Here is a 26,271-nt window from a genome sequence, read left to right on the forward strand (position 1 = left end):
AGGAAGAGGGGTGGGTTTAAAAGAGACAGCGATAGGATTTGCTGTTGTAACTTCACCTTCATAACGTTCAAGCTCATTCTTGTTCTTCTTAGTTTTTGGTAAAACCTCAGCATCATGACTGCACATTTACTCCAAGATGGGCAAGCTGAGCTTTACAGGTGTAATTTACCTAAAGACCTGCCCAGTTGCTTCCAAGACATGCTGCCCTCACAGCTCCCACTTACTCAGTGCCTTCTGCATGACTTCCGACTACGAGGCCTGTTGAGAAAGAAATACTAATCTCTCATTCCTTCTTCACTCCCTTGATGCTGTACACTAATTGTACGGTTAGGAACCTGGAGAGGAGAGAGACTGTTCTCTAGCTTTCCAACAAAAGCACAAACCCAAGCAATCAAAGAAAGACCTAGCTCAATGCCAAACACAGATGGTTTTCTTTTCTTCTTCAAGTCTAAATACTAGTATATGTAGGGTGGCGTCAGTTGTTAACTTTAAGGTCAAGGACCCTTCTGTTGCATGTAGTTCTCACTACTATATTGCATTTGAAGCATAATTAATAGCATGATAAACTTAAGTTGTGGAAGATTTAAAGTCAGAGGCCTCTTCTATGGCTTCCCTTACAAAGAGCTTGTCATAAAGAGGACTTACTCAACGTTAGGAGAGCTATTAAAAAACATATTAAAAGTCATCTTTTCTCTGAGCCTCTTATTGGAGTTTCTCTGTGTGGGCATGTTCCTTAAGAAGGAAGTGGGTGGACAAGAGCACACTGGGTACAATTTGTGTATTTGCAAGAGCAAGCAGAGGCTTTCCCTGAGGAAAAACATGTTTCTGGTACTCCATCTGTGTGACAAACTCGTCGTACTGAAGCTAGACTAAAGATTAAAAAAAGACTTTTATTTCGTACACCTTTCATCGTCAGTGAACTTTTGAAAACAGTGTGGCTGAGCCTAATTAACTAGATGTGCTACTCACTTCACAAAGCCAAGTTCCCAGCTGCACCTGTCCTAAGGGCAGTTCCTCCCACAATCCTTCGCGAGGCGAGCGCTGTGTACGTGGGGCCTCAGAGGACGTGCTTGCCCCGGGCTGAGTGCGCCTGCTTTGCGGGAGCCACGCCCCTGTCCCCAGCGGGCCTGGGTCCTGGCTGGGCGGGGCGGGGCGGGACATGCGACGGGTCTCCACGCCACTGTGGCTCTGCCGGCAGGTTCTGGCAGTCGCTGGCTGGTCACCTCGCCGACGCGATGGCGGTCCCGGGCTCACTGGCCGAGTGTGGCTACATCCGGACGGTGCTGGGCCAGCAGATCCTAGGACACCTGGACAGCTCCAGCCTGGCCCTGCCCTCCGAAGCCAGGCTGAGGCTGGCGGGCAGTGGCGGCCGCGGCGACAAGGCGGCCCGGAGCCAGCGGATCCAGGAGCAGGTGCAGCAGACCCTGGCCCGCCGGGGTAGGAGCTCTGTGGTCAGCGGTGAGTTGAGCCCCATCCGCGGCGCGCGCCTTGTGGCTTTCGGCGCTGCGACCGGTGTCACCTGCCCGCCCACATGTTGCTCACCTTCCCTTTCAGGACCCGCCGCGCCTCCTAGCTGGCCGCTCAACTCCTCAACCTATGGTTCAGGTCTACCTTACTCGTTTATTAATCACGCACTTGTCTGCTAATGAGTTCAGTGCATTTCACCCTTCGCCGCCCGCTCCCGTTTCTGTGCCCTCGGATTCCAAAAGCCCTTGGAAATTTATGCAGGCTTTCGGTGTGCGTGGTTGTTCTTCTGTAAGACAGTGCTTTGGGCTTTTATTTGGATGTTTCAGAGTTCATGACTCTCTATTAAATATTTTTAGAAAGAAACCCTGAAAGCCCTTGTGGCTGGTACTTACATCCTCTAAATTGAGGTAGGGCTATCTGGCCCAGGTACTTGGTAGCGCTCCACTTAGTGTTTGGTCTGGGACATGACCAAATCGGGCTAGTCGACTTTGGGCCTGGGAGCAACCTCAACACCCTGCGGAGGATTAGAAGGAAGGAGACTTTGGCCTGACCGAAGGCAGCCACACCTGCCTACCTCACACCCACACACCCACATCGGCACCGGCGAGGGGGCAAGAGTACTCTCTCTCTCTCTCTCTCTCTCTCTCTCTCTCTCTCTCTCTCTCTCTCTCTCTCTCTCCCCTCCTTCCCTCTCTCCCTCTCTCCCCCTCTCCCCCTCATCTCCTCTCCCCCTCTCCCTATCTCCCTCCCTCTCTCCACCTTCTTTCCCCCTCCCTTCCTCTCTCTGTCCCTCTTTCTCTCTTCCTCTCTCCCCTTCTGTCACTCCCTCTTCCCCCTTTTTCTCTCTTCCTATCTCCCTCTCCTCCTACCCCCCTCTCTCCCTACTCCCCCTCTTCCCTTTCCTCTTTCCCCCCTCTCCCTCTCTGCCCCTCCCCCAGTAAAGATTAGTTGGCAGAAGTGAGGTTGATCAGAAAGACCATCACAAGCTCTGGCAAATGTGGTTCCCATTAGGAATTATAATGCTATAATGCTCACATGCCAGCTTGTGGATTTCAAACAACAGAGTCTGGGTGGCTCTACTCTTTTCAGTTTGTCTAAAGGTTAAGGCAGTTGATGTTTGCATACTTGAAAAGTAAAGAGATGTTTAATGATTGTGAGCTCATGTAACTGCCTATAGTGTTCCTAATTAAGCTATGTGGTTTGCATTTTATATGTTTTAAATGAAGTAGGTTTTTTTTTTTGTTTTGTTGTTGTTGTTCTTTTTTCTTCCCTTTCTAATTCTTCTTCTTATTTTGAGATGCAGTCTCAAATTTCCTGACTCTGCTTTTAGTGTCCTAGGATCACACCACTAGAGTTTTCTGGAGGTCCAAGCTTGGAGATAAAGGAACTAAGCAAATAAATGACCCTAGGATTCCAGATAGAAAGTGGTAGAGTTGGTATAAACATCAAAACCTGGAGTTTTAAACTGGTCATTAGTTATGGCATTAAGTATTTTGATTACTAACACAAAATGAGATTATTTGGGTCCCAAGGTTCCTTGTCACTCTTTCCCATTTTCCTCTAAATAAAACTGAGGAAGTTCTGAGAGGATGGGAAGGTTTACCTAAGAAAGAACTGCCTTGGTCTCTCGGGAGAAGAGCCAAAATTTAGGGTTAGGAGTCTGGCTGAAGATTTCAGGATGCTGAGGCCAGTATTTGGCTACTCGTGCCATTGCACCCTGTAGTCTGAATGTCCTTGTGCCCAATGCTAAACTGAACGGAAGCAGCCTCTGTTTAGGGAACATGGTGCATTTTATCCTGAGAGAGTGGCTAGCTCACAAGAGCAAGCAGATATCACCTAGTAAACAAATAGAGGGGTCAGTATAGAGCGGAGGGTAGGAGGAAAGAGACAAATGACTGGCCTCTCCTTTACAAAGTAATACAGGAGCTGTGTGGTGAATTCAGCCACCACTGAATATGTTTATTTTGCAGGGAATTGTTCAGGTACTGAATTAAATACACTTCTGGTGTGCTATGTGATAAGTTTAAATCCTCCAAAATGCAGCCCTGAATCAAAAGCAATAAGCAGACCCAGAGAATAGCAAGGGCGTTTTGGAGTGTGAGTGTTAACTTCTGGCTGAAGATAGTTTTGAAAATCTCTTTGGAAGAACTGTGATATTAGCCTCCCCCCCCCCCCACACACACACACTGAAACTGGGAATTTTTTTTTTTTTTTTTTTCCTTTTGGTTTGAGACAGGGTTTCTCTGTGTAATGGTCCTGGCTGTCCTGGAACTACCTCTGTAGACCAGGCTGGCCTTGAACTCACTGAAATCCACCTGCCTCTGTCTCCCAAGTGCTGGGACTAAATAATGGTGTTCAATACCACCGCCAGGATAAACTGTGATTTTTAAATCTTAAAAATTGATTAGGATTGTGCATGGGAGGTAGCTGGAGGTGTGTCAATCTGGGAGAGGTACACATGAGTATTTCATAGAGCTGGTTATGGTGAACAATAGGCAACCATGGTGCTTCTGCTCAGATGAGTGGCTCTCCCAACTAAAAAATAAACACCCCCAGGCACAGGTTTGGTAGTGGACCCCACTTTGAAAGGAAGCCTGCACCCATGTGCTGTGAGCAGCAACTTGAGGTGATTCTCATGTCACCTAATTAAGCACTTTGAAAAGGTTTGTTTGGGACTCTGGGTGGCTGCACTACTTTTATATCTTCCTTATACTGCATCCTGTCCCTAGTGCTGAAGCACAAGCCCTGGCTGAAACAGGGCTGATGTAGGAAAAGTGACTCTAATCTTACCGCTTAGTTCCAGTCCCAGAGGAATTCTGAATTGTTGACATACCAGAAAGAATGAGGCAGCAGATAGTCTGCCCAAAGAGATGAGATAAATGTAGCAGATTTGTGGTTAATAACTTGTAAGGCTCTTCAACCCTCTGTCTCTTTCTTACAAGTGGTTTTTCACTGTAAACCACTTGGCTTTTGGTATCATTTTAAACTCCTGGATATTTTAAAAGTCAGTTTTATCTCTTAGGTGGAGTTAGGTTCAAAGGTCTGTGGCGGTGTTATAAAATATCCATATATTGTACAAATTTTAAAATCTTAAAAAGTCAGAATAGAAACATTTAAGATTGTCAAAGAGAAATTTAGTATACTGTAAAATACTATTTTACTTTTTATATTGTCATTCTCTCTAGAGTGCCTCAATAGAAAAGACTTCTATTTTAAATTGTGGTATGCAATGCTTATAACATAGTGAACATTATTCCAATTCATTTTACAAGGTCTTTGAAAATCTACCATAAAAAATGTCAGCCATCCTGTCTATGTACAGGATTTCCTGGTGAAGCCACTTTCAATATTGGTGATTAGCATGGGCTCTGGAGAAAGGAATACAAATCCATGCTGGGTGTCAAACAGTGCTGTTAACAAAAACCAAGTGTGGTGGCTCATGCCCATAATCCCAGCACTCAGAAGGTTGAGGCAGAGAGATTGCTGTGAGCTCAAGGCAAGTGTAGCTGATAGCATAACCATGTTCCTAAAACAAAGGCAGTTAACTGGAGCTGTTACAAAGAGAAATTATTTCATAACTGTCATAGATAGTTGCCAGTAATAGACTTGCTCTTCCAGAGAGGGAAACAAAAGCTTTTCATGATTTTTTTTGACTAGAAATTCAATTTTAATGTAAAATCAATGGTAAACTATCTGTGAATAATAAGTAAAATAGCATAAAGCTTTGCACTGTAAGAATCCTTTGCTAAAGGGATGAGTCATTCTGGAGAGTGAGGATTAGTCACTTACTAGGTAGAAGGAAACAGGACCAGGGAAAGCTATAGCGGGGTAGTTGTCACAGTGTTCTGAATGTGGTATAGGACACTTTTGCATTCACTTCTATCGGAGTTGGTACAGAAAAAAAAAATTATGTGAGGGTTTTCTGTTTTTGCAAACTTCTTATACTCTGTCAAGTAAAATAGAATAGCAGCAAATGGTGGTTAGAAGAAATGGGAAGAGCAGTCATTTGTGAGTAAAACACTGAGTTGGAGAGTGGAAAGTCTGCTCTGAATGAGTAGACTACGAATCCACAAAGACCGGGCCACAGAATCTGATTATGACAATGCACTGCTCTTAAGAGCAGGAATTCCCTTAAAGGAAAGCACTTGCTGCCATCAAAATGCTGGCTGCACTGCAGACATGGGAACTGAAGCCACTCCCTACAACTGATTATTCCCATTATCTGTGGCTTCTTGCCTCCTCTTACACTTTCCTTTTGTCTTAGTTAGGGTTTCTGTTACTGTGAAGAGGCACCATGACCATGGCAACTCATTTTTGTGTTTTGTTTTGTTTTTTCCTTCTTCTCCTTTGTATAGCTTTTGGAGACTGTCCTGGCAGTTGCTCTGTAGACCAGGCTGGCATTGAACTCACAGTGATCTGCCAGCATCTGTTTACTAGAGTGCTAGGATTAAAGGCATGCACCACCACTGTTTGGCTTCATGGCAACTGGAAAACATTAATTGGGTCCTGCTTACAGTTCAGATGTTTAGCTCATTATCATCGTGGCAGAACATGGCAGCAGGCATAGTGCTGGAAAAGGAGATGAGAGTTCTATATCTTGATCCTCAGACATCAGAAGCAACTGTGTGCCATACTATGAGCATATGAGACCTCAAAGCCCATCTCTACAGTGACATACTTCGTGCAACAAGGTCACACCTCCTAATAGTGCCACTCCTTATGGACTAAGAACCGAAACATACAAGTCTATGGGGGCTGTTCCTATTCAAACTACCACAGATACCAACTTTAATACTTTTTTCTCATATATTACAATAATGCTTATTATTTCTTCAAATGATTCAACATTAATGTTGATATGGAACTTAATAACAAATAATGTGGCCCAAGCCCCAGACATGACTAATGTGAGCTACAGTGAGAGTGTTTTGTTCCTGTTCAGGTAACCTTCAAAATATCTAATTCTGAAATAAATGTAGAACTCTATTTTGTGCATATATCCAAATGTATTTTCTCATGACTCCCATATTCTTCTTGGGAAGGAAACACTAAATAACATCAGCAAGATTAGACATAGACCATAAATTAAGTGAACTTTTTATTATTTTTTTATTTAAATTAAAAGCCATCTTATTTTACATAGCAGTCCCAGTTCCCTCTCCCTCCCATCTTCCCACTCCCCCCATCCATTTCACCTCCATCCACTCCTCAGAGAGGGTGAGTCTTCCCATAGGGGATCATAAAAGTCTGTCACATCATTTGGGGCAGGACCTAGGCCCTCCCCCCTGTATTTAGGCTGAAAGAGTATCCCTCTATAGGGAATGGACTCCAAAACACCAGTTCATGCACTAGAGATAAATACTGGTTCCATTGCCAGTAACCCCATAGACTGCCCAAGCCCCTCAACTAACACCCACGTTCAGGGGGCCTGATTCAGTCCTATGCTGGTTCCCCAGCTGTCAGTCAGTCTGGAGTCAGTGAGCTCCCACTTGCTCAGGTCAGCTCTTTCTGTGGGTTTTCCCAGTATGATATTTATCCCTTTGCTCATCACTCCTCCCTCTTTAAGAGAATTTTAAATTTTTGTATCAGAATTGCCCCTTGCCTTTAACTAAAGTAAGGGTAAGCAGTGTATAAGGTCCTTTTATAATAGAAACATTAAAAAACAAAACAAAACACAAAAACTACTGCCTTTCATATATTGGATATGGGACTGGAAAGTACAAATTTGAGTGTTTAGCGATCTGGTTGACAGTGTGTAGGCCTTAATAAGAATGTTTAGAAACAGTCTGTACATGTAAAATCACACTACACCATTACCATCAAAGGAATGCACATACTACTGCAGTATAGCTTTAAATATAACGTTAGTTGGCCCTAGTAATTATTACCAAATTCTATACTTTCATTATTTCTAGAATTTCAAAGAAAATGCATTGCACATTAGAAGCGTACTGATTACTTCCTTGAGTCCTAAATCTCACACATGTTCATTACATGCGTTGTGGACTGAGTATCACACCAGCTTACTGAATCTTGTAAGATTTTTAAAATATTTGTTTTATGTGTATGGATGTTTTGCCTGCATGAAAGTCTGCACCATGTGGATGGATGCAGTGCCGATGGAGGCCAGAAGGGGATATCAGATTCTCTGTGACAGAAGTTAAAGAATGTTGTTAACTACCATGTGGCTGCTGGTAATTAAACTTGGGTCCCCTGGAAGAACAGCCAGTGCTGCACCACTTCAGCCCCAGATTGCCATTGCTCTTTTTTTTTTTTTTTTTGGTTAAGATTTATTTTTATTTTATGTGCTTTGGTGTTTGCCTGTATGTGTGACTCTGTGAAGATGTCAGATCCCCTGAAACTGGAGTTACAGACAGTTGTAAGCTTCCATGTGGATGCTGGAAATTGAACCAGGGTCCTTTGGAAGAGCAGCCCTTGCTCAACCACTGAGCCACCTCTCTAGCCTCCAGATTGCCATTTTTTAAATTGAAGGATAGAAACTAATGAACATTTTTCTTGATAAGTTAAATGAATTCATTGTAGAGTACTGAAAGACCACAGGTTAATGTACAAGTCATACAAATAAGAAAATAATAAGTATGTTATCCAAATATAGACAAAAACAAAACAAAACAAAAAACTGGAGTTACCAGTTTTTCTGATAACTCAGGAAGACTCCTCTCCATTTTTGTAAAGAGCAGTTTTCCTTCTTCATCACATACCCAGAAATAGAGGAGGGGTGATGATGTTTGGGTTCTTGCCATCCCACTGACCTCCCATTTTTGACTTCACTGTGGTGATGCCCAGAAGAGAGGTCAGCCTGCAAGAGTATGCGCTGACTTAGTTGTGTAGGTAGGCTATTTTGGATGTCTGAGCAGAATAACTAATGAACATTTAACTTGTCACGTGCTGCTGCAGGACTGTTCTAGAAGTGTAGTATGAGATATAATTCTTTATGTGAAGGAGGAAAAGTCCACTTTGAGATAAGGAGCCTGACTGTTCTAATCCGGTCTCACTATTTCCCAATCAGCTACCAAGTAAAGACTCTTAAATTCTCTTTGGTTGTTTCTTAAATGCCTTTGGATTTCAGCTATTATCTCTGGAGAAGAATCTCTGTTTCGCATGGCATTCCAAGTTCTCTGTGATGTGAAGCCTGTAACTTCTCACTCTTCACTCCTGTCACCACCACCTCATTCTCACCAAACACACACAGTTATCTCGTTATTTCCCCCCTCCTCTCCTCCCTCCTCCCTCTCTCTTTTCTCTTTGCCTCATTAACTCAGTTCAGTTGTGTCACTTTGTATGTGACCTTCACATTTCTCTCTTCTACTGTGCATTAGAGATGGATATTTTGAGTGCTAGTTAAAGAATTTGATAATTGTGAATCATACAAAGTTTTAGCAAAAGATAAACATGCAAATTTTCTATAGAAATGTGTTTGGCATATGAGGAATATTTTAAAAAGGAAGAGCAGTTGGACTCAGTAAGGAAAGAACATGTTGGCCCTAGCCAGGTGAAAAGCTAAGAGATAAAATGGCTTGAGATTCCTGATTTTAAAAATCATCTTGAAGAATCATAATTGTTTGTTTTCTGATCTGGAAGTTTCAATGGACTCTTGCCATTTTACACAGTCTAGCCTCCAACCCCTGAGCTGGAAGAGACACTCTTGCTGTACGTCCTGAGCAACTGGAACTGTTGGGACATTGCCACAGGGATGCAACCAGCTCTGCAATTAAAAAAGAATTGATTATGTTTTTGTTTTCAGTCTTTTATGATAGCTGGTCAGGAACTCACTCTGTATAGACAGACTGGCCTCAGACTCACAGGCTTGCCTGTCTTTGTCTCTACCTACAAGTGCTGGGACTACAGGCATGCCCTACCATATACAACACTTACTTTCCTAAGGGCAATTCAGGAACTGTTCATTGAAGGTTACTTTCGTCTTCAAACTAATATCTCAACAATGATTATTATTTTCTTTTGAAGTAAGAGTTTCTTGATGAGCCAGAGTGAACTATAAATTCTGAACTCAGTTCTCTGAATTCAGCCTACAGACACATGCCATCATGCCTGGTATCATACCATCTCTGTGTGGAATTTTAAGAAAAATACAGCCATAAACATCAGCTAAGATCCGAAATGAATTCTCACAGCTGTGGTTCCAAAAATCACCAGAGAAAACTACTTCAGACGGTAGGGGTGGCAGAAATAGTGATGACATTGGGCAGCAATCAAATAAGATGAAAGTAATGTACTGTAGTTTTGTCATATATATTTGGTGCTGTTTTGAGGCAGTGTTTAGGGAAGGATTAGGAGGAGTGTCATTGGAGGAGGAGTGTCATTGGAGGTGGGCTTTGAAGATTTGAAAATCCCCCTTCTCTCTGACTCCAGCTTATGGATGTGAGCTCTCAGCTACTCCACCAGGCTTCCCACCATGATGATCATGGGCTCACTATCTGAAATGTAACCAAGCCTCCAATTAAATGCTGTCTTCTATAAGCTGTCTGGGTCATGGTGTCTGTCTATGATGATAGCAATAGAACATCTGGTTTCTTCTCCATCAGCTAATTAGTAATTATTTACCAGTCATAGCCTTTGTAGTAAGTTTCTGTTTCTTTGGAGACAGAAGAAATATAAGCTTTCTCCATTATACCTCCCTCAGACCCTTAAGGCTGAAAGCCCTTTGTGTTACCTTGCATCTATATTGATAGTCTCCAGCTCTAGGCCAGCAGGACCTTTGCACCTGTCTCCTAGTAATCTGCAGTGTGAACTGGACCAGGGAGTGAGGGAAAAGGTAGCAGTGCAAAGTTGAGAAAAAATTGGCTAGCCTAGGATGAGCCAGACCCTTGAGAGTTGAGCTCTTAAGACTGCTCCTAACTTGACGAAATTCCTTTCCCTCATTCTCAGTCCAGATTTTAGGCATTCTGTCCTAGAAGCTAAAAATTAAGGAGTTACTGTGTCATCAGTAAGAGAAGTGCTCCACACACAGTCTCCCTCGGCAGCCAGGGAAATTCCCTTAATCATTTAGGGAACTTGATACAACCCAAACTAGCGTTTGTGGCTTGAACCCAAAATATAAATTCAGACAAAGTACATGTGAAATAAAGTTAGAGATTTTAATTAAAGAAGGGTGGTCAATACTGGCCCGAGAATTTGGGTTAGGAGAGAAAGCAAGGTGCTCAGATAGAAGTAATGTATGCCTAAGCATAGAGATGGGAAGCAAGACATACCCAAGCATGGGTACAGGCTCTGCAAGGGAGAGTCATTAGCCATCCATGCCATTTTGGTGGCTCTCTGAAGTTATTATCTTCAAAAGTTACTAAGAAGCCTTTTGCCCACCCCACCCCTTTTCTCTTTTTATAGCTGGTGTAAGTGGGTGGCTCCAGAGTCTTTGGATAGAATTTGATAAAGCCAGAAGGCCCAGGGCTGCACAAGAGCGTTAGTACATATCCTTTCCCTGAAAATAGTTTCTGATGGGATTCCCAGGGAACTCTGAGATGATAACTGGGAAAAGAGAATGGCTTTTACAAGTTGCTAATTGGCTAGAGTTGTTGCTTATTCACTGGCAAGAGGTTTCAGTGAATTCCTGAGCTAGAAGCTGCTCACCCTGTCCTCTATCTTGCTGCATGGCCCCTGCCAGGCCTCATGGAAAATGCAGGCTTCCTAGAATCAGGATTTTTGGCTAACCAATACTTCACTGTCTTGAAAACCATAGTTACAAGCCTGAAGATGCAACCCATCAGGAACTAGAGAAAATGTTTAGTATCAGGAAACAGAGGCATGCACATAATTCAAATGGATTCAGACTGTTTAGCTTTCTGGTAACAACTTTCATTCTCCTCTGAGTCCTTGTGGATAGTTATTAGTCTCATGAAATTGTAACATTTAAACACTTTGTTTGTGTGTTCATTTCTATCACGTTGAAAGGGATTGCAGGTGTTCTGTGGTCAGTATTTCTCTTGAGACATTCAAGTCTTAGGACAGCTGAGCGCCTTCCTCACGTATGTAAAAGAATGCATCATGACAAAAAGAAAAAAGAAAAGGACATTACTTAGGTGTAGCACAATAAATAATAGACCCAGATATAGCTATTGGGGTTGCTGAAGATCAGAGAAGCAAAGCAGCCAAGCCGCTAGATCTAACCTCTACCCAGCTGAAATGCCACTGCTGTCTCCAGGAATCCTGAGACAAAAGACTCTCAGTTCCTGTCCCTTATTCCTTTTATTCCTTTCCCTGCCCAACCATATCCTCCTGTCTCCAGCTTCCTAGTGCTGGGATTAAAGGTGTGTGATCCCAAGTTCTGAGATCACCTTTGTGTGAGCTATTTATTTTAAGACTGGATCAATTTCTTGTAGTCAGTGTCATCTTGATCTAAGAAATCCGTCTGCCTCTTAATCCTGAGTCCTGAGATTAAAGGTGTGTACCACCACCACCTAGCTAAAGGTGTGTATCACCACTGCCTGATCTCTATAGCTTGAGACTGGTGTTGCTTTCTGAATCCTCAGACAAGCTTTAATAAATCATAAATAATATATCACCATACCTAGGTTTTAGAAGTCTTTTCTTTTTCTTTAAGAGATTATAAAACAGATGTTAGGAAGAGGTTAAAGAGAGAGAAGAGGGACACAGTACTGTCTTCACCCCACATTCCTCAGGGATGAGTAACTCAAGATTGTATGAGACATGCATCTCTGAGCACAGAGTCTGGGTTTCCCCTGCAGTGTTTGTGGGATAGCTGGCTAGTGTTCTGATTTCACAGGCACAGTCATTATAAAAGAGATGTTAGTTTCTTAACTACCTAGTCACCTTGCCAACACCTTAACCTGGCCTAAGACTGGCTGGTACTTGTTCAATTTGACTATACTAATCCCACTGCCTTGTTTATATAGGCTCCCTTATCTAGTAGCACCTGAATGGATTTGTTGTCTGTGCCTTCTGAGAAGCAAGAAATTCCTGAGCTCCTACCCTGGGAGCAGAACTTAACCTCTGACCTGAGAAACCCAATACCTGAGCCAGTCAGAAAGTCACAGAATTTGTCAGCATTGCAACAGTGTTGGATTTTTATAAAACCCTCTCACCTATACTGGTTTTGTGTTTTTCATGGTTTTCTTGTTTTGTTTGGGGTTTTTGTTTGTTTGTTTGGTTTTTATAATTTGCTTGATTTTCTACTCAGGCTGTCTCCAACTCAGAGAGAGAGAGAGAGAGACAGAGAGAGAGAGAGATCAGGACTTCAGTATTACAAGCATGCACTTCCTGATATTTGGAAATACTCAGTAAATGTTTTGATAACCTTTGATCATTTGTCATTTCCAAATGACAAATTTCAACCAGTATTTTAAAACACTTATATATAACTGAAATGCTTGTTGTGCATTCAATAATTGTTGAGTGGTACATATTCTAAATTATTTTAATGTTTTCTTGATTTCAGGGAACCTTCGCCGAACCAGCAGTGTCCCTGAGTATGTCTACAAGCTGCACTTGGTTGATAATGACTTTGTTGGAAGGCGGTCACCTGTCAGTAGGGACTATAACATGCCAAAGGTGGGACATCAGAGAACAACTCTGTGATCAGATTTTCAGGAAAACCATTTCAATACTGGGGCGGGGTTATCTTCTAAAGTGGTCTCATTTCCCAGTTTTTGAGAAAAGTTGTATGAACATTATGGAAAACTGGGATTTTAAAATTTAGAAGTTTAAGTAGTGTTAAATCCTAATACAAATAAATATGATTCAAAACAACCCAAAGGGACTGACTTCCATCTTATTCAAAGAAATCAGCATGCTAGATTGTAATCCCCAAATCAGCCATTATACTTCATTTAAATTTTATTTCTCTCCTACAGGCTGGCATGACTGCCACTTACGGAAGTCACTGGGGGAGAGGGACAGCGCAGTACAGTTCCCAGAAGTCAGTGGAAGAGAGATCTTGGAGGCAGCCTCTGAGGAGACTTGAGATTTCCCCAGATAGCAGCCCAGACAGGGCTCGCTATATGCACAGCGAATACCAGTTTGCCTGGCGGAGCCACGGGGTGCCCGGTGGGCGCCTGACCCTGCCACGCTATGCACGTTCAGAGATTCTGGGCCTTCGCCAGACGGGCACAGTCCGTAGGCCACCAGCATGCGGGTCACTCAGCGACACTGTCTTTGACAATGGTCCACTCAACCCCACAATGCCCACCCACCCTCCAGGCACCAGCCATAGTGCAGGAAGCCTGCTGGAGGAGTCTGTGTGCCTGAGCCAGGTTAGGCCTCAGTGTATGCAAATCAGAGCGGCCCGTTCCTCCTGGCCCCGAAGAAGCTCAGTTCGCAGCACCCTAAGGGACCCAGGGAGGATTCTCCCCACAGCGGGCCAGGCGGCCTTGGGCAGCAGGGATGCACACAGGGAAAGGAGTGCCTTCACTGACGCCCAGCTCGGGTGAGCCTTAGTTTATCCCTTAGTTTTTTGCTAATATCCGATTCATCCTCCTGTGTTCAGCACCCTAAGAAGTCCACAAGGGACACTGTAAAAATGTATCGTTAAAGAAGAGTGAGATGAAATAATTACTTTTCAGCATCTTTTGTTGCTGAAATTCTGCAGTCACTAGCCATGGTTGTGTCAGAATATTGTTTTAATGGACAGTGTAATTTTAATAGGATATCTAATTATATTTCAAAGAATAATTTCTTCCTGAGATTCTCAAGTTTTAAAGACTAGGAGTTAACTGTTTGATTTCTGAAGGGAAAATTTTGCTTCCCCTGGGAAAAAGAGGAAGCCAGAGGCATTCTTCTAACTAGGGAAAAACAAAAAACAACAAAACAAAAACAAACAAACAAACAAACAAACAAAAAAAACCCAATGGCACGGTCCTTTGTGCTGATAGGATGGGCTCCTACTCAATTCCAAGACACTGGCCCCACACCTGCCCGAGGAGTCCTATATCCTTATTCCACTGTTTCATTTCATCCCAACAGACACTGTTTCCAGACTCTACTTTTTATGCCCACCAAGTATTTTTGCATGTATGTGGAACATTCCAATGGAATATCTAAATACAGCTGTATATTTACATTTTGATGCACAGTCCTAAACTATGAGTTTGTCTTTCCAGAAGACTGGTAGTGGCTGATACAGCTGGAAACGGTCTTGGGGGGTAGAGGAAACACTCATCACCTGTCCAAAACAGACTAATGAGAAATGTTTTATAAAAATCACCAAGTGAAAAATTTATATGGAGTTTTCTAAAAATGGGATTTCTATACTTCTTAGAGTTGAGTAATTCAACAAACAAATCTTAGACTCTTCCAGTGTTCCCTGCACAGCTATGAAGCCCCACAGAGGGAGAAACTGAATGATTTGGGTAAGCATCTGAGAGAGGGGCAGAGAAAATCCCAGGGTATGTTGTAGCAACAGCTCTATGCCTACAGAGAAAATGCAGAGCAGCGCACCCTGGCCCAGGGAAGGGAGACAAGGAGAGAGTGGATCTCCAGCAGGTCACCAGGCAAGTTTGTGAGAGTTGGAATAGGCCACACTGATATCCTCCACATCATGTTTATTATAATCATTATTTTAACAACAGCAAATCATATATCCTCATTTTTAACATAGAAAGGAAAATAGGTCCCAAAGGACCCAGTGTTTATATGCCTTTTTAACCAAGAATAACAACCTGTATAGCAAGAGGAAGAGGCTTTGAATAGCTGCAGTGGGCTGAGGAGCAGAGTCTAGGAGCCATCCTCGGAAAGCTAACAGAAGATAAGTGTTTTTTCAATCCTTTGTATGTGTGTTTCTGACTAGTCCCTAGTCTCCCGTGATAAGAATATCTCCTCCTCGGCCAGGGTATCTTTCTCCTGGGAAGTTTTATGGCCTGATTTAAGTATAACAGGGAGGTCCTTGACTCCTTACCTGCTGTTTCCAAATGCTCTTCACTCCAACATAGTAAGGGCATAGGATCTGGTGACATACTCTGTACTTCAAAGAGTTTGTTTTTCTTATTTATACTTTTATTTCCTATTTTAATTAACAGTTTATGAAAAATAATTAGTTGCTTGCCATCTTCACTGTCACTACTTTTATTCACATTGAGCATGCCATGCAGACATCAGTTAGGGCTGCTGAGGATTCCCATGTCTCATCCCCTTGCATTCCACTTGCCTTCATACACACTTTGTTGGCTTAGACTCTTGCCAACATGCTCTCAGCAGTGTCTGTCTCTGACCTTTGCGCCAGTCAGAGTGAGTTGTGTTTCCACAGCAGCATGCTTACCACACTCAGGGCAGCCAGGTGATTTCCCCTTCTTTTGACACTTGCAGGAGCCTGAGGGCTTCAGAGATGTAGTCATCTGCTTACATCAGGAGAGCCAGACTAGGGCAAACCATGTGGCAGGAATGTAAGGGGGCATTCCACACACAGAAAATTACTAGAACAATGACTCCTATTCTAACCAGTTGCATTGTGTGTTTATATTTATTGTTTCTTTCTATCTTGGTGTGTGTGAGAGAATGTGTATGTGTGAGTGAGTAGGTGTGTGAGTGTGTGTGTGTGTGTGTGTGTGTTGCTATGGAAGCTGATCTACAGTGAGAATCATAATTAAAGAAGTTGAAAGGCTCACTTTTTTAGTTCCTTGTTTAGAAGACAGGAATCAGGGAACAACTGTCTTTTCTGACCTATATCTCCAGCCACATCCATAAAGTCATATTTCTGTGGGCCTCAAGAACTGTTATCTTTTCCCCATACTGGCCTTGAACTTCTGATCCTTCTGTCTCTACCTCCCAAGTCCTGGGATTATAGGTTTGTGCTACCACTCAGTGATGGGAACTGAACACAGGGCTTTGTGCATGCCAGGCTGAACCCTAGCTCTCTGCCCCCACTTTTTAAAAACTAATTACAATTGTCTCCTGAAGTATATTTTCAAATATGAGATCATTATATGGGTCTCAGTATAGAGGCCAGCAGTGTTCTACTTTTCTTTAAATACCTTTATATTCATGAAGTGCCTTTCAGCTCAACATAAACAATAGCCAGAGCTCCATGTTCTGAGGTGGCGTATTCTGAACTTGTGTATTACAGAAAATATATTATATTGCTTTTTAGATCCTCACCTCTGCATACTCACCACCACACAGGGACACTACTCATAGTGCTACATATATTCACTTCTTACATGTGCATATAGTAATTAGCCATTTTGATAGAGAATATCCACACTGAACTTATAAGCTAGCAGATGTTAGAAAACAAACTCCTAAGATGTGTTCAGTGTTTGTATTATTTGGAATGAATTAGAAGTAACCATGTCCATATTAGGCTATCCTACTTAGTCACCTTCACAGCAGAAATTAAAATTGAGGAAAGTGTTACTCTATGAATCAGTTGGGGGTTACTGTTTCACAAGTCATGTCCTGTTTGTGTCCAACTGCATGTGATTTCATCACTTGCAATTGATAAAGGACAAACTGTTCATCAAGCAAAATGGAATTGAAGTGATAAGGACTGTCTAGAAAGCCATGGTAAGCATTCCTTTTCCTGCATTTGCTACAGCAGTGTGACTTATTTTACTGAAACTAAAGTGTTTTCCTGGCTTCTGTTGTATTTTCAGGTGAAATAGCAGATTCTGAGCAACTCTGAGAAAATCTATCCAATAGTTTTGATTTTGTTTGTTTGGTCAGTGGTAGTGGGTATGTTTCTACTATAGTTGTGAAATTCCCCAAGTAGGGATAATTTTTAATTCCTGTGAACAGATTTCCTTTAAATTGTATTTAAATGATTGTATTGGGAGTTTTTAGGTCATTTTTTTGTATAATTATTTTACTATACCTAATTATCTTTGAGAGTTGCAATTCTTTTTTTCAGTGTGCATTGCTACTCTCTTCTACAAATCCCCAGAGACCAGTCTAAAGGAAAGTAGGGAAATTCTGCCACTAGCTCCTGATAGCTTTTGACTTCCAGTGCTGATGTTTCTTAGGCTAAAGAAAATCTAGAATGCAGATGTAGTAGGTGTTTCTTATACTAGTTAAGTCACTTCTGGACAATCAGGAGGGCATGGTTTGCATTCTCACCAAATTTGTGACTGTTTGCCTAGGAATGCAGACATGGAGATGACCTTAGAGAAAGCTGTGAATATGCTTGATGCAGACCACATAGCACTGTCCAGGATTTCTGCCGCAGCTACTTTTATACAGCATGAGAGCTTCCAAAAGTCTGAAGCACGGAAAACGGTGAGTGTCCTCTATGCTCATGTAAAATCCAGCACTGTCAGTGGTGTGTTGACCCTGAACTCCACAACCAGTACTTAATGAAAACTTCAAAGCCTTTTTACTAAAGACTGATACCGGGCTTCCTTGTATACACAAAGCCCAACACTGTAGAAGCCAGGAGTGCTTGACACATACCTGTAATCGTAGCACTCAGGGTGAAGATAAGTTCAGCAACTCAAGCTCAGTATTGCCTACACAGTGAATTTAAGAGATCTTAAGCTTCAGTGATCTATGAGTATAGTAGAAAGTCATTATTCCTTTAGCAGAACAGTAATTTCATGGTTTTTTTTTTTTTTTTATCTTCTCCCAAGTCCCTGACCTATGGAATAGCAAGTTCTTGGCCTTGAATCAAATCAGATTTTGGTTGGTTACTTCCACAAGCTTTGTGCCACTGTCATATCATATATATTGTAGATCACAGGGTTTATAGCAGGTTGGGGTTTACCTTTCTCCTCTGATAGTGTGCACAGTACCTTCTAGTATCATAAAGTTTAGTCAGTAAGGGTGAAGGTACTCTCACTTCTCCATGTTTATTGAGTTATGTAGGTATTGTCTTACTGTCAATTTATGGAGAATAACAATTATGCATGACAATTTTTTTGAGGGTTATTTGAGGGTTCCCATGGGTAGCCACTGTGCTGGATAGTTTTATGTTAACTTGAAAGAAGGGAACCTCCACTGAGAAAATGCCTTCATAAGATCAGGTTATAGACAAGCCTGTAGAACATTTTCTTAATTAGTGATTGATAGAGGAGGGCCCAGCCCATTGTGGGTGGTGGTGCCACCCCTGGGCTGATGGTCCTGAATTCTATAAGGAAGCCGCGAGAAGCAAACCTGTAAGCAATACTCTTCTATGGCCTCTGCATCAGCTCCATTCCTGTCCTGCTTGTGTTTTTGCTCTCACTGCCTTTGAGCTGTTATATGGAACTGTAAGTGAAACAAACCCTTTCTTCCCCAACTTACCTTTAGTAATGAGGCTTCATTGCAGCAATAGTAATTCTAAGACAATACAATGAGATGTAACCCATGTTGGCACTGGAAGCTTCATGTGGTGATGAGAGATGTCCAGGTGGAGTTCTGTCTTCCTGTTATTTGGTAATTTCATTTAGATTGACTTTCTATGTATATATTTTAGAAAGCTTCTCCTGTGATAGGTTTCCATACGACTTCTCAAATGACCCTTAGTTTTAGCTTTCCCCAGAGTTCTCTCCTCTCTCCCTCCCTATTTGATCCTCCTGCTGTAGTACCCACCAACCCGCATCCATCCATATCTATTCTATTTTCCACTCCTAGGGAGATCCATCCTTCCCCTTAGGCCCTTACTCTATACTTAATCTCTATGGTTATAGGGATTATAGCCTTCTTATTGAAGAATTAAGAGCTAACACCCATATATAAGTGAATACATACCATATTTATCTTTCTAAGTCTGGGTTACCTCATATAGGATGACTTTTTCTCTAACTCCTATTTACCTGCAAATTTCATGATTTTTTTTTTTTTTTTTTTTTTTTTTTTTGAGACAGGATTTCTTTTTGTAGTTTTGTAGTCCTAGCTGTCCTCTATAGACCAAGCTGGCTTCAAACTCACAGAGATCCTCCTGCTTCTGCCTCCTGTGTCCTGGAATTATGGGCATGTGCCACCACCCAGCCTCATGATGTCTATTTTTAAATGAAGTCCATTCATCTGTTAACAGGTTGTTTCTCATTTCTGGCTATTATGAATAGAGAAGCAGTGAGCATAGCTGAGCAAGTATCTCTGTGGCAAGATGACACACCCTTTGGGTATGTGTCCAACAGTGGTATAGCTGGATCTTGAGGTAGATCTATTTCCACCTTCCTGAGAAATTGCCACATTGATTTCCATAGTGGTTGTGCAAATTTGCACTCTCAACAGCAAAGGAGGAGCGTTCCCCTTACTCCATCTCCTCACCAGCATGAACTATTATTTATGTCATTGATCTTAGCCATTCTGACAGGTATAAGATGAAATCTCAAAAGCAGTTTTGATTTGGATTTCCTGGTGACTAAGGATACTGACCATTTTTTCAAATGCTTCTCAGACATTTGATTTCCTTTTTTGGGAATTCAGTGTTTAGTAGATCTGTACCACATCTTTTAATTGGGTTGTTTCCTTCATGTCCACTTTTTAAAGTTTTATGTATTTTAGGTATTAGCCTTCTATGTATTGTTGTGGGATGTTTGTACGTTGTGTGAAGATGCATTGCTATGATTGGTTTAATGAAGAGCTGAATGGTCAATAGCAAGGCAGGAGGTATATGTAGAACTTACAGGCAGAGAAAAGAAGTAGGAGGATATAATAGAGGCCCAAAGGAGATGCCAACAAGACAACAGACATACAGAATGAAAGGTAAAAGTCTACATGGTAAAATGTAGATTAATAAAAATGGGTTAATTTAAGTCATTAGTGCTAGTTAGGAATACAAGCCTAAGCTATAGGCTGAGCTTTCATAATTAATAAATCACCATATCATTATTTGGGAGCTGGCTGGCAGGACAAAGAAAGACTCAATACAATATATAGTTAATATAAATCTTTTCCCATTCTGTAGCCTGTCATTTGTTCAAATGACAGTGCCTTGACCTTACAAAAGCTTTTCAGTTTCATGAGTTCTCATTTGTTAATTGTTCTTAGTGCTTGCACTAATGGTGTTCTGTTCAGAAAGTCCTTTCCTATGCTAATGAGTTCAAGGCTGTTCTCCTATTTCTCTTCTGTCCAATTCAGTGTATCTGGTCTTTAAGTTAAGGTCTTTGATCAAGTATTTATGTATTTGGATTCTTCTATATGCATCCTTCCAGTTTGACCAGCACTAATTTTTGAAAATGGTATCTTTTTTGGGCTACTTTATCAGAAATCAGGTATTCATAGGTATATGAACTTATTTCTGGGTCTTCTATTCAATTGAGTTCATCAGATTTTTTTTTTTTCTGGGACCATGCTGTTTTTATTACTGTAGCTCTGTAGTAAAATTTGAGATTGGGGTAGTGATAATTCCATAAGTTCTTTCATTTAGGATTGTTTTAGCTATCCTGGGCTTTTTGTGTTATTATGTGAAACTGAAAATTGTTCTTTTAAGTTCTTTGAAAAATTGTGTTGGGATTTTGATAGGGATTTCAATGAATCTGTACATTGCTTTTGTCAGGGTAATCTATTGACTTTATTAAGTCTACTGGTTCATGAGCATGGGAGAGCTTTCCGCTTTCTGGCATCTTTTCAATTTCTTCAATGTCTTAAAATATCATATAAGACTTTTCTTGCTTGGTTATAATTACCCCCAAGATATTTTAGATTTTTGAAGTTATTATGAAAGGTGATGTTCCCCTGACTTCTTTCTCAGTATGTTTGTTATTTTTATATCAGAAGACCTCTGATTTTTGTATGTTAGTTTTCTATCTCACTACTTTGCTGAAAGTGTTTATCAGCTATAGGAGTTTCCCAGTAGAATTTCTAGGGTCCCTTTTTCATACTATTATCATCTTCAAATAAAGATACTCTGACTTCTTCATTTTTACTTTATATCACCTACTTTTTCAGTTGTTTTATTGCACTAGCTAGGACTTCATGTACTATATTGACAAGCTATGGAGGAAGTACACAGTTTTGCCTTGTTCCTGATTTTTGTATAAATTCTTCAAGTTTCTCTCTATTTCGGTTGATGTTGACTATGGGCTTATTATAAATTGCCTTTATTATGTTTAGATATGTCCCTTGTATCCCTAATCTGTCCAGGATTTTTATCATGAAGGAATGTTGAATTTGTTATGCCTTTTCTGCTCCTAATGAGATAATCATACAGTTTTTATCTTTAAGTGTGTTTATATCATGGGTTACACCTATCAATTTATGATCTTTTTGATGTGTTCTTACATTCAGTTTGCAAGTATTTTATTGAGAATATTTGCACCCATGTTCATTAGGAAAATTGGTCTGTAATTATCTTTCGTTTTTTTTTTTTTTTTTTTTTTTTGGTTTTTTTTTTTTGTGGTTGAGGAATCAAGAGTAACTGTGAACTCATAAAATGAATTAGGTGATGTCTATTCTATAAAATTTTGTAGAATTCATTGTATATTTGTATTCTGTGGAATAATTTGGTTGGGAAAATTTTAGTTACTGCTTCTATTTCACTAGGAGATATAGATCAGTTTAAATTGCTTATCTAATCTTGGTTTAACTTTGGTAAGTGGGATCTATCCAGAAAATAGCATTTCTACTTGATTTTCCTAATAGGAGTACAGGCTTTTAAAGTATGTCTGGATTTCCTCCCTGTGTGCTGTTGTGCCTAGCTGTTTTGTCTCTAACTTTGTTCATTTGGAGATTGGCTAGGGTTTGTCAATCTTAATTGATTTTCTCAAAGAACCAACCTTTTGTTTCATTGATCCTTTGCATTTTGTTTATTTATTTTTTCCTATTTTATTGATTCCAGCCCTCCTGAGTTTATTTCTTGCCTCCCACTCCCTTTGTGTTTTATTTCTAGAGTTTTCTTGTATACTGTTAACTTACTGATGTGAGGCCTCTCATTTTTATGTAGGCACTTAGTACTATTGAACATTCCTCTTTAAACTGCTTTTATTTTATCCCATATGTTTGAGTATGTTGTCTATTGATTTTCATTCAATTCTAAAAAAGGTTTTAATTTCTTTCTTAATTTCTACCTTGACCCACTTTTCTTTCAGCATTGAGGTGTTCAGTTTCAATGGGTTTATAATATTTCTGTTGTTGATATTCAACTTTAATCTGTGCTGGTCAAATTTGATGCAGGGTGTTATTTCAATTTCCTTGTTTCTTATTTATTTATTTTCTCATTTGCTTTGTGTCTGAGTGTGTGGTCAGTTTTAGAGAAAATTCCATGAGATACTGAGAAAAAGGTATATTCTTTTGGTTTGGATGAAATGTTCTATAAATATTTATTAGGTCCATTTGATTTATAATGTCAGCTAGCTCCAGCATTTCCCTGTTAAGATTTTTTTCTGGATGACCTGTCTGTTTGAGAGAGTGAGGTATTGAACTCTCCCACTATCAATGTATGAGGGTTAAATGTGTGATATAAACTTTAGTGATGTTTGTTTTATGAACTTGGGTGCCCCTGTGATTGAGGCAAAGATGTTAAGAATTGCAATGTCATATTGGTGGATTGTTGTGGAATATTTGTACTCTGTGTGAAAATATATTGCTGTGATCGATGTAATAAAAAGCTGAATGTCTGATAGCTAGGCAGGAAGTACAAATGAGACTCTGGGAAAAAGAAAGGTGGAGTCACCAGCCAGACTCAGAGGAAGCATCATGAGTAGTATGGAGAGATGAAGTAATGAGCCACTCCACAGAATGTAGACTTATATAAATGGGTTAATTTCAATTAGAAGAGCTAGTAGGACAAGCCTAAGCTATTTGGGAGCTGGTGGTACAGAGAAAACTCATTACAGTGGATTTTTCTTTTGATGAGTTTGTATTGTCCTTCCCTATCTCTTCTGACTAGTTGTGGTTTGGAGTCTTTTTTGTTAGATATTAAAATGCCTATTCCAGCTTGCTTCTTAAGTCCATTTGCTTGGAGTATCTTTTTCCATCCTTTTACTGTGAGGTGATGTCTATTCTTGATGTTAAGGTGTGCTTCTTGGTTGTAGCAGAAGGATGGATTCTGTTTTCAAATCCATTCTATTAGTCTGGGTTTTTCTTGGGGAGAGTTTAGACTATTGATATTGATACTTATCAATGAACAGTTTGTTGATATCCATTATTTCATTGTTGTGGTGTTGAGCTTTTCCCCCAGTCTTTTAATTTTCTTGTCTGATATAATTTATTCCTTGTATTTTCTTCAGTGCGGTTAACCTCTTCAGGTTGATTTTTTCCTTATAGTGCCTTCTGTACAGCTGGGTTTACAGATAGATACTACTTGAATTTCTGTTTATCAAAAAAATAGCTTTCTTTCTCCATCTATTGTATTGAAAGAATCAATCTTTCAGTCTGTGGTCTTTTAGACTTTGTGGATGATACGACCAGGACTTCCTGGTTTTAGTCTCCATTGAAAAGTTTTGTTCTAATAGGTCTGCCTTTTTATATTACCTGATCTTTTCCCCTTTCAGCTTTTAATATTCTTTCTTTGTTCTCTACATTTAGTGTTTTAATTATTATATGCCATAGGGAATTTCTTTTCTGGTTTAATCTATTTGGTGTTGTGTATGCTTCTTGTACCTTTCTTTGGGTTAGGGAAATTTCTTCTGTGATTTTGTTGAAAATATTTTCTATGATTTTGATCTGTAAGTCTTTCCTTCCTCTATTTCTATTATTTGTAGATTTGGTCTGTTCATTGTATCCCAAATTTCTCAGATGTTTTGTGCAGGAGTTTTATATATTTAACATTTTCTTTGACTGAGGTATCCTGTTATGGGATTTCCCACCTGGTTCTGCAGTTGCCTTGCCCCAAGTGGACACTGTATTCATTATGAAACTTTTGGCTGGTGGCTTGAGCTTCTTATTGGCTAGCTCTGTTAATTATTAACCCATGACTACTAATTTATATATTTCTACATGGTCTTATCTTACTGGTGAATGCCTGACTTGTGTCCTCTCTTCCTGGGCTCACATGACTCCTATCTGCCTACAATTCCCAGAATTCTCCTTCTCTGGTAGCTTTCCTGCCTGGCTACTAGCCAAACAATGCTTTATTCATCAACCAAAACAAGCATACATACAGATGGACATCTCCCATCAGTATCCATTTTTTCTTGTCTTCAGTGCCTGAGATTCTCTGTTCTATCTCTTGTATTCTGTTGGTAAGGCTTGCCTCTGAGGTTCCTGTCTGAGTTTCTAAGTTTTTCATTTCCATCTTTCTCTGTTTGGTTTTTCTTTAGTTAGTCTATTTCCACTTGTAAGTCTTGAACTAGTTTCTTCACTTCATTCCAATGTTTGTGTTTTCATTAGTGGATTTATTAAAAACTTCTTTAAGGACATCTAACATATTAATGAAGGCTCTTTTGAAGTCCTTATCTTGTGTTTCACTGATACTGCATTTCTTGGAGCTTACTGTTGTACAGTTGCTGTGCTCTAGTGGAGACATTTTGTTTTGGCTATTTATTGTGTCTTTATGCTGGAGTCTAGGTATATGTGTTTGGGAAGATTGTAATTCTTGGTGATGATACCTAGTCTTGTCTTTGTTGGGTGAATGTTTTGTTCTTTGGTTTCTGTTGCCCTTTCTTATTCTTAGGAGAATGTAATGGCTATGGAATGCCAGGTAGGGAACACTTCTGGGATTCTAATATGTGTGGCCACTGTGGGTTTCAGGTTGAATGCATTTCTAGGTATTGGGAGTAGACAGAAATGTGGATGGGATAGAGGTGAAGGGGCCACGGGGGGAAGAAAGCAGGGTATACCTCCAGATCTGAATAGTCCCCTTGGAACAGTAATGAAAGAGGGAGGAGATGTCACAGCAGATGGTCTTCAACAGATGGGGGAATGAGGCTGGGGGACTGGATTTGGAGGGAAGGAGGGAGTGAGGATTGTTTACCTGCTTCCCTGGTTGGCATAGCCAGTGGATCCCAGGGAATGCCTAAAGGAGTTGATGTCTGAGACAAAGGGATGGGGTAGTATGGAAGGCTGTAGGAGAATTCTGTGTGATCTTCTGGAGATGGGGTCAAAGAAGAAGATGAGGTTGCAGCATGTGTTCTGCATAGAGCTGGGAATGAAGCTAGGAGATTATTATATTTAGAGGAGGAAAGGAAAGTGAAGCCTTCTTGCTCCTGTCTTTGAAGCCCTGAATAGAAAGGATCACTAATAGCCAGGCAACAGGATCAGTACTAGCTGGTCTTGTAATTTCTTCAACCAATAAAATTAGTCGTACATTTCGATCCTGATGTAGACTCTTGGGAGAACAGCAAAAGGCAGCCACATTATTTGCTGAAACAACAATGGGCACTAGTTCATGTGCTAATATTTCCCCCTCTGAAGCCCCCAGAGCATGGCCTTAGTAGTCCACTTTGCTCTCAGTACTACTGTCTTCCAAGTTTCTACTAGAGTGGTCCATTAAGTACCATTTGGAGTTCAACAACTTTCTTAGTTTACAATTCCTATATCTTCCATGTTCCCCAAAGATCAGTCTAGTCGGGCTTGTTACAGCAATAGCCTGTTTCTTGGTACCAACTTCTGTCATAGATATTTTTCTATTTCTGTGACAAAACACTGTGACCAAAGCAACTTACAGAAGGAAGAGTTTATTAGGAACTGCATTTTCAGAGGGTGAGTTCACGACCGTCATGGCTGGCATCATGGCAGCAGCCAGGCAGACCATCATAGTCCTGGAGCAGTAACTGAGAGCTTGCATCTTCATCTACAAAGCCCCCCACCACTCCCTGTGACACACCTCCTCCAACAAGGCCATACTTCCTAATCCTTTCCAACAGTTCCACCAATGGGAGACCAAGTATTCAATAGATGAGTCTATTGGAGCCACTCTCATTCAAACCACCATACATTGTATATGTGTTGTGTTTTCATTCAGCTCTAGGACTTTATAAAATTCCCTTCTTGATTGATTTCTTTAATGACCAGTTTATTATT

The 26,271-nt window shown here is 40.7% G+C and overlaps 1 protein-coding gene across 1 annotated transcript in view; it reads left to right on the top strand.

Moving 5' to 3' along the window:
• Positions 1-944: 944 nt before the first annotated feature.
• The window catches only part of Pkp2 (plakophilin 2), a 69,378-nt gene continuing 44,051 nt past the window's right edge, over positions 945-26,271 (top strand). Inside the window, exons 1-4 of the mRNA XM_051190996.1 lie at positions 945-1,458; positions 12,899-13,011; positions 13,314-13,885; positions 17,529-17,664. Coding sequence (XP_051046953.1) covers positions 957-1,458; positions 12,899-13,011; positions 13,314-13,885; positions 17,529-17,664 — 1,323 coding nt within the window. The 5' untranslated portion in view covers positions 945-956. The remainder of the gene's footprint in view (positions 1,459-12,898; positions 13,012-13,313; positions 13,886-17,528; positions 17,665-26,271) is intronic.

This window comes from Phodopus roborovskii, unplaced genomic scaffold (genome assembly GCF_943737965.1).
Source record: "Phodopus roborovskii unplaced genomic scaffold, PHOROB, whole genome shotgun sequence".
NCBI classification, from domain to species: Eukaryota; Metazoa; Chordata; class Mammalia; order Rodentia; family Cricetidae; genus Phodopus; species Phodopus roborovskii.